This window comes from Dermacentor silvarum, chromosome 7 (genome assembly GCF_013339745.2).
Source record: "Dermacentor silvarum isolate Dsil-2018 chromosome 7, BIME_Dsil_1.4, whole genome shotgun sequence".
Classification (NCBI taxonomy): domain Eukaryota; kingdom Metazoa; phylum Arthropoda; class Arachnida; order Ixodida; family Ixodidae; genus Dermacentor; species Dermacentor silvarum.
Genome location: NC_051160.1, coordinates 37,620,936 through 37,630,294, shown reverse-complemented (window position 1 = coordinate 37,630,294; position 9,359 = coordinate 37,620,936). Strand labels below are relative to the sequence as shown.

General features: G+C 45.8%; 1 protein-coding gene across 1 annotated transcript in view; it reads left to right on the top strand.

Annotated features, from left to right (window-relative positions):
- The first annotated feature begins 2,301 nt into the window (after positions 1–2,301).
- The window catches only part of LOC119457924 (papilin-like), a 32,387-nt gene continuing 25,329 nt past the window's right edge, over positions 2,302–9,359 (top strand). Inside the window, exon 1 of the mRNA XM_037719691.2 lies at positions 2,302–2,423. Coding sequence (XP_037575619.2) covers positions 2,363–2,423 — 61 coding nt within the window. The 5' untranslated portion in view covers positions 2,302–2,362. The remainder of the gene's footprint in view (positions 2,424–9,359) is intronic.

The window sequence follows — 9,359 nt, the reverse complement described above, 5'->3', positions numbered from 1 at the left end:
ATGCAGAATTCAGTACGAAGATGTGTAATTTAACTGCCTGCACAACGGCAACAATTATTCTGCACCCAAAATTAAAGAAGGGTATTGCTTCGTTTCAAAAAAGAAATAAAAGCAGGTAGCTAAAAAGGAAAGAAAAGGACAAACGAAAGCCACAGATGATGCGGCAAGTTGAACTACCCAATATCCGAGTAGAAAGGGAACCTAGGGGCCCGATTTTTATTAATCATAGCATAAGAAGCCAACAAACAATGACACCAAGGACAACATAGGGGAAATTTGTTGTACTTACTAATCGAATTAAAGAAATGATAAATTAATGGAAAATGAAAATGGATGAAAAAACAACTGTCTGCAGGTGGGGAACGAACCCACGTCTTCGCATTACGCATGCGATGCTCTCACCATTGAGCTACCGCGGAGCCGTTTTTCCATCCACTTTCTGGGGTATTTATGTTTTACAACTAGAACTAGCCATGGGAGTGACAGCCAGCGCCACCACTCACAAACCTAGGGGCGGATGTAGCGCAGCGGGTGGGGGGGGGGGGGGGGGGGGGCTGATGGGGTTTCAGCCCCTCCCCCCCCCCCTGGCTACGCCCCTGGTGAAGGTGGATGACCAACGAAGCTGTTAAGCACATGACACGGGGGTGGCACAAAAGTTTCATCAACAAAACGAACACATTTTATTGCCTTGATCGGTGGCAGTGGTCATCGCGACAAACGGCACACACACACAGACACACACACACACACACGCACACACACATTTATTATCGTCTTTCTTCTCGTCGTCGCTCTTCGTAGGCCCGTTGCTGCTCGGCAGTGGGCACTACACGCGGCCTCCCATTACGAAAAGAGAAGTTAAGCGAAATTCAAAATGGAGACCTGCCCCTTGTCTTATATACACGCGCGACAGTGCCGCCCGAAATAAAACGTCCCACCCCCCTCCCTACACTTTCTCCGGAGCCTTGTGGAGCCATTCGGCCCAGGCGGGCGCGCGTGGCCGCCCGGAGAAGAATACAACAGTCTACAATCACACAACGAGGTTATCGTAGAAGAGCCTGGCGCCTCTGGAGGTATTTGGTCGCAGAAGTCCTTAATCAAGAAGGCGTAACACGAGCCTTCCTTGTGAAACCTCAAAATGACAAAGATTTAAAAAGGCCAGTGTAAGAAGTGTACAAGCTCGAGTTGGACAACACTACATTGGGGTGGCAACTAGTATACAGAAAAAGAATAGACGCGCTGAGGCAGTCACTGCAAGAGAATAGTAGAAGTTGGAAAGAGAAGCAGCCGGCTCTCCGTCGGGTCGTATCGCGACAGTCCTAAAGTTTCGTACAGTGCTATCACATTACTGAGGCCATATAAGTCAGAGGGCATATTATAGACCTATGGGGAATGAATCCATCCGACAAAATCAACCGACAACTGCAAGCCAATCCTTCAGACCCTTGTCAACTTCGTGTTCAGCGATGGGTTGCAGGAGTATACGTCTGAAACCCAGCCTTCCCTTCACAACCCATCTCCTAATCCCATCCTCTCTGCATCCAGATGCAAGAAGAAAGATGACAGTGCCGTATCCCTTCACTAGTTTTTTTTTCGCTAACGATATGTTTGCTCTCTCCCTCACTTGCGCGCAAGCTTGGTCACTTAATATGTCCCGCTCGTCAATTCATTGTCACAAAATATTTTAATATTTTTTGGGACGCTGTGGAATTGAACCGGCCTCATCTATATTTGTTCATGTGCGAAAATGTCTTCATCAGTGCCACGCATGGTCTTCGCGGCGCCACCTATGCAAGGCACCTTGCGCAGATGCGCGATAGGGGAGCCCGGCAGCAGCCCACGCCATATAAACAGGACTCAGTTCGGCGATAACAATACGGTGAGTCACAAGATCGCTTACTCTCAGTTTTACCCTCCACTATCTCCAATACCACATTACTCCGCCGGGTATGTGGTACGTCATATCTATTCAAGTGACACTGTTCGCAGCAGTTTTCCACATTTATTCCTGTTCGATTTTCACAATGCTTGCTGCAGAAAAACAGTTGAACATTCCTTTTTCCTTTCTGTATGTCAGCGTGCTACGGAAGTGCACGAACAAAGATCAGCATGAAAGCGCTACCGAATAACATTGTTTCGTTTTTGTATCAAATACAAAACCGCATTCTTCGTCGTTTTGAGAAAGCTATCATCATGGCACCTGTTGCAAGGCTCTCCACACGTCGAACAGTTCTATTGTGTAAGAAGAGGTGCATGTGTTTACGGAAAAGTGTCGCAGGGCGCTCGCTGCTAAAATAAATGCCCTTGGCCGTAAGGAGATATTGCTGCTTAGGAAACAGGTACTTCAGACGACTTCGTGGCAATGAAGATTCCCGTGTTTACTTTCCTCACATGCTACACCGTTTGCTTCATACCGAGGGATGGTAAGCTCTCACATTGCTATTACACGTATATTGCGGTTATAGAACGTTTAAATTTTGTTAATTAAGTTTATCGTGCAACAGTTCTGAAAATAATAACCACCGTTTCAACTCATTACGACAACAGTACCTTACAAATATTATATTTGCCACAGGGCATCCAAACAGCTCCCGCGTTCACACTTCGCAGCCTGTGTAAGTTGATTGTCATGCAGCAACGTGTGTGATTGACGGCGCTGACTAGATGGCCAGGCATGACTGTGGCTGGAACTGCGCATTTAGGAGAAGCACACGAGTACCTCATTTCAGCGGTGGTCGTGTCATACGGGAAAGGTCATTCTGCAAAGCTTCCGATATAATTTTGGACAAAAATATTAATCAAAAGACTATGAGAGATGGCTGTGTGGAGCGTGTGTGGAATCATCCCTTCGGGTTCTTCGTCTCGAGCGATGCAATGACGTTCAATGCTCATTTGCTATGCTCGTTTGCTTCTTTTGAAGTTGAATTCAATATTGCACTTCTAAACAGTCAGTTGTGGTCATTACGCGACATCATTTGCTAATACGGGTGGCCAATTTCACACACCCCTCTGGCCAGCTAGCTAGTGCAGCCTGCGGCTGCGGTAATCATTGAGATGGAGTTGTGCGCAGTTCTGCCAAAACAAAAACATTTCCAGGCTTTCGAGAGTGCCAACTGAGCCAGTAGTTATGTGGGAGCCAGTAGTCAGGCCTGTGTCACGGCAGCCTTATGACAACGAATTTCTGGCCCCAAGAAATCAATTCAAATACCGAAAAAAAGCCAATGTTCCCGGAAACATTGCTTCCGGACCGTACTTGCTCTGCCTGATGAGAGGCTTCATGTACTGAAGAATCCAACGCGCAACAACTGAGCCAAAATCATCGTTCTGCTTTCTCATTTCTGCTACAACATTCTTTTTGCATCCCACGAAGAGCCTTAGTCAGGTCAGCTACGTTCATCGTAGATTCCAGCATGACTGCGGCCGCATTACTACCGCCTAAAGTAAAGCTACATGAAAATAAGCACTACGTGCAACGCTACATGAAATTCGGTCAGTGAGAATAAACAGCCCAGTTCATTGTGACTGCGCTACTCAAGCTGTTAGTACCTTGCATATCATTGCGGAGATGCAGTAATAGACGTATACGCCCAACACAAAGTACGCTGCGCTGTTCTCATGTACGTAACAGTTGCTTAAAACACTCCAAGCAGTAAAAATTCGTTTTTTTTGTTATGCATAGTTAATGGGCATAATGTGCAAACCATGCTTGACGCTATGACTCCGTTTACCAATCATGACTAAATCATTCTGGAGGCCGAGGAGGTTGCCTGCCAGGGTGCTATGCAGAAAGGCCCAAGTTTAGCAGGGTTTGGGATATCCGCTAAGTCTGGCGATGCCCTCAGATTAATTAGCTAATGAAAACAACACATAAATTTCAACGCTGCGCATGCTTTCCGTCTCATTGGCTTACCTAGATACACTGATGGATTATCTTTAATTGGGCGTTACCTAATGGGTGGCCGAAAAGGAGCCAGGTGCTCAATCCATACGTGCCTTCTTTTATTTGTGTTGTATTTGTATAACTATATAAGCTATAGTTATATGTAGTTATATAGTTAGATATAGTTATAGGTTGTAGTTATTGTTTGACGACCCCTCGCCTTCGCTCAGGAGGTCCGCGAGCCGCGACCAGCACGACAAAGGACCAGTAACGCAAGGAACAGAACCGACTTTTCTTCGGAAAGAGACGAAGCACTCAAACAATCACCGCAGTCTCGCGGCCGACAGCAGAAAGCACAAGGTGAATCGGCAAGCAACGGAAGAGCGAAGCAAACAAGTGTGCTGTCGAAGAGGCGACAAAGTAACAGAATTAGCAGACAATCAATCGCCGCAATCTCGCGACTGATAACACAACACGCAAGGTGAAAAGCAAGCGCCGAACCGGCCAGGCAAACACGGGTATTCGCAAATGCGCAAAACAAAGCCTTCGTTTTCACAAACACTACGCCAAACGTTTTCCCTCGCTCCGCAGCACGCTCGACAAAAACCTAGCCTAGTCGCGCCCGACCAGCGCCCGACACGCCGTCGCTATGACCGGCGAGGCGTGTGTCAAGAAAGTACTATAGAAGAGGCTTGAGCAGGTTCCTAGGCACAACGACACAGAATGGGGACCAACCCCAATCCGTATCGGCAGCGGGTATATAGGTCAAGGGCAGGCCAACATCTACTTGCAAGTAGCAGTCGTAGTGGTGCTCTCGGCAAAGTTGGCCCTTCCCAGGGCCTTGCGTATTAGGTTTCACTGACAGTCGCTTAGCTGAGCGTCGAGTAGCTGCAGGCGGAAGATCAGTGTTCGCAAGGCGTCTATAGGCACTGTCACAGCCAGTTCCTGGGTGCCGGCTCGCCATCCCCGGATAGTGGTGCTCGGGACAGGGCGTCGGCTACTTTGTTGAAGTTACCTTTCTTGTATTCCCCTCTGTAATAATAGTTCTCAAGAGCGAGAACCCAGCGGGCTAAACGTCCAGCTGGATTTTGCGACTTTGACAGCCACGTCAGCGCCTGGTGATCAGTCTGAATAGTAAACTCAACCCCGTCCAGATACATGTCAAATTTCTTTAGTGCAAATACAATTGCCAGGCACTATTTCTTTGTTACGGAATAGTTCCGTTCTGCTCCTGTGAGAGTGTGGCTTCCAAACGCTAGAGGACAAAGCTTCCCTTGATGCTCCTGAAGCAAAACAGCGCCGATGCCATACTCACTTGCATCAGTCTGCACGGTGAATGGCCGGTTGAGGTCGGGTAGCCGCAGACTTGCGGTATCCGCGACGGCCGATGACAGAGCCTGTAATTTTCAATTATCTTTTTATCTCCTGACTTGTACACAGGTATAACCTTTGCCGTAAGCCAGACATCAGGAACTGGGCTTCCTGCGAGTGACACACCAAATAGAATTTTTAAGTAATGCGCAACCCAATCCGCATACCTACGCAGAAATGCGTCCGGAGTGTTATCTGGGCCTACAATTTTTTACGTCAATGTTCAGTAGTAGAACTATAATTCCCTCATACGAGAATTCAACGTCTGGCATTTCTTCGAAGCGAAGCAATGAAGAGAGCATGGATTCAATACTGAATTGTGACGGAACAAAAAAGACCGACTGAAAGAGGTTCATGCAAGTTACTCGAAAACACCGGTTCATGAAAGTTATCCTAGGTGGCGTTGTCCGTGCGATCAGATGCAAAGATATCATATACAGTAACTCTAGATTCGATGAGGGGAGTTTGCTGTTTAGCCAGTTTGCATGCTCTAATTCACATTTGATGATAAGAACAATAACAAAAACAGCGCAAGAAACGGGACTGTGAATGAATCAATATAGCTTTATTTGAAACGGCTCCCCATCCCTGCCGCCAGCCGCTGCGAGACGAGACAAACACATTGTTGTTTCGTTTTTGTTCTTAGCACTACATGAAGCGATGCGCCAGCGTTTGCTTCCCGCGAAGTGCGGACTGCATCCTTGGCGGGCCACAGGTGTTTTCTGGCAAGCCGACGATCGATAGTGTTTACGTACAAGCGTGCATTCTTATTGCATGAAGTCCTTTGGTCTAGAACGATCGCTTTGGTCTTATCAGTTTTTTTTTTGCATGGCCCCTCAGCCACTGGTAGTTTGTGTATTAATTCTGTTGTGGCGTGATTCAGTGCATCCTCAGTAGAGCTCAAAATTATTCTGCGTATTGTAACCTGTACTCAACCCACCATGCAACGCCTGGTTCTCGTTGTTGCGGAGTTTGGAGATTTCTGTTTCCATTATTGATTTTCCGAAGCTAATCCAGGTGAAATAAAGAAAAATCCCGATTTATTCGGCAAGAGGGAAGTATCACGCGCACCTCATATACAAACAGATTCATATCCGTACATTCCAACTAATGAATTTAGACTATTAGCAATTAATGTACCTGAAATAAAGATGTTCGAACTTAGTTTGTTGGGCCTGCTTCTTGTTGCTTGAAGTATTTTATAGGCTCATAAGATTACTGTTCATGCGATAAACAATTTATAGTTGTGCTACATAGTAAAAATACTAATAAAACTGCCTGTGCTAAGGTAGCAAGTATGCCGATGGCACCGCATATTGCCCAACAGAAGTACACCAACCTGACACAACAGCATTGCATCTCCAGAATGTGATTTCGGCATTAGAGAGATAGGTAAACTTAGGATACCATCAGATTTTCAGGCCTTCTGCTGCGGTAGTTTCACTCATTGGGTAAATGCGGTAAGAAATATGGCATGATGATTTCGTACTGAAATATTAAAAAAATAGTATGGGTCCCTTATGCTCCAAGTAAGACTGCTTGAAGGCGAAAGCCCGAGCACCGCTAACTCAGTGACACGACGACCACTTTGCAAAGTCATCTTTGCAAGTCATCCTTACTCCGCCAAACTCTGACTGTTACTCGGCACTTTTTTTGCTCAGTCATCCTCACTCTAAACCCAAATTTTGCAGTCTTTTTTGCAAGTCATCCTTTATTCAGTAAACTCTGTCCATGACTCAGCAAGTTCTTTTGCTGAGTCACGCTTACTTAGACCCTCAAATCTCACTTATGTGTTTTTGCAAGTAACTCCCCCACTCCACAACCACTTGATTCACTCTTATTTCACACCTGATTCACTCTTGAGCCACCTTATCACTGCTTGGTTCACCTTCATTGACTCTATTACTCGAAATTTCTAGTTTGCATCCCTCTTGAGTCACCCTATCACAACTTGATTCACCTTCATTCACTGTTAGTTCATTCTTATTTACTCTTCACTAGCTTAGCTCCTTCTATCCCATTATTACCTTTCGTGACTCCTGTCACCCAACTGAACCTCTTTAATTCACTATCAATTCACTATCAATTCACTCTTAATTCACCTCTCTGTATACCACTTATCACTTCAGTTCACTTGCTTAATAATTCTTCCACCCTAATCGTGGTATTGTATGCATTATCACCTCTTATCCGAAGAGGACCATTTCGTGTTGACGACGAGGTTTTGAAACGGCCCTGAAACGGAGACCTCACCATGAGCCATACGAAGGCGTATAAGGCTTTCGCCTTAAAGTTTCCTTTTGCACTTCTATATCCACCTTGGCAACCTTCCTAACTTCAGCAGCCCCCCCCCCCCCCCCCCTAGTTTTCTGCGGTCCTTTACTGCGCTTCCCTTCTCTTGATATCCATTCTGTAACTCTAAAGGTCCACCGGTTATCTGTCCTACGCATTACATGGCCTGCCCAGCTGCATTTTTTCCCGATTAATGTCAACTAGAATATCGGATATCCCCGTTAGTTCTCTGACACACACCGCTCCCTTCCTGCCTCTTAACGTTACGCCTAACGTTTTGTCGTTCCATCGCTGTTTGTGTGGTTCTTAACTAGTTCTCGAGCTTCTTTGTTAACCTCCAAGTTTCTGCCCCATATGTTAGCACCGGTAGAATGCATTGACTGTACACTTTTCTTTTCAACGACAGTGGTAATCTCCCAGTCAGGATTTGGTAATGCCTGCCGTATGCACTCCAACCCAAAGAAGTTAGGAAATTCGCAGGCGCAAGTTGGAATCAGCTAGCGCAAGACAGGGGTAATTGGAGATCGCAGGGAGAGGCCTTCATCCTGCAGTGGATATAAATATAGACTGATGAAGATGATGATCTACCTTTGCATCGAAAAAAAAGTCAGATGGTTCATTATAGCGTGCCCTGCGTATGTTGCTGGCCACTTTCAACTGGGGCAACTTCGCATCATCTTGCGTGGAACAGTTTGTGTTTATGCTGGGATCTAAAGCTGTAGGAATGGAGGTGCGACACCTCTGTTTTGCTGGATATCATTAACATTAGCCTACATTTATGCCCACTGCAGGACGAAGGCCTCTCCCTATGATCTCGAAATAAACCTGTCGTACGCTAGCTGATTCCAACTTGCACCTCCAAATTTCCTCACTTCATCACCCCATCTAGTTTTCTGCCATCCTCGACAGCGCTTCTATTCTCTTGGTATCCATTCTGTAACTCTAATGGTCCACTGGTTATCCATCCAACGCATTACATGGCCTTCCCAGCTTCATTTATTCCTGTTAATGTCAACTAGAATATCGGGTATCTCCGTTAGTTCTCCGATACACACCGCTCCCTTCCTGCCTCTTAACGTTACGCCTAGCATTTTGTCGTTCCATCGCTCTTTGTGTGGTCCTTAACTTGTTCTCGAGCTTATTTGTTAACCTCCAAATTTCTGCCGCATGTGTTAGCGCCAGTAGAATGCAATGATTGTACACTTTTCTTTTCAACGACAGTGGTAAGCTCCCAGTCAGAATTTGGCAATGCCCGCCGTATGCACTCCAACCCAATTTTGTTCTTCTGTAAATTTCTTTCTCAAGGTCAGGGTCCCCTTTGAGTAATTGACCTAGATAAAGATATTCCTTTACAGACTCCAGAGGCTGACTGGCGATCCTCAATTCTTGTTTCCTTGCCAGGCTATTGAACATTATGTTTGTCTTCTGCATCTAATCTTCCACCCCACTCTTACACTTTCTCGGTTAAGGTCCTCAATCATTTGTTGTAATTCGTCCCCATTGTTGATGAATAGGACAATGTCATCCGCAAGCCGAAGGTTGCTCAGATATTCGCCATTGATCCTGACTCCTAAGCCTTCGCAGTCGCTTGAATACTTCTAAGCATGCAGTGAATGCAATTGGAGAGATTGTGTCTCCTTGCCTGACACCTTTCTGGATTGGTATCTTTCTACTTTTCTTGTGGAGAACCAACGTTGCTGTGCAATCCTTGTAGATAATTGCCGAGATTTTGACGCATGCCTCCTGTACTCCTTGGTTACACAATGCCTCTATGACTGCTTTTATCTCTACGAAATGAAATGCTTTTTCATAATTT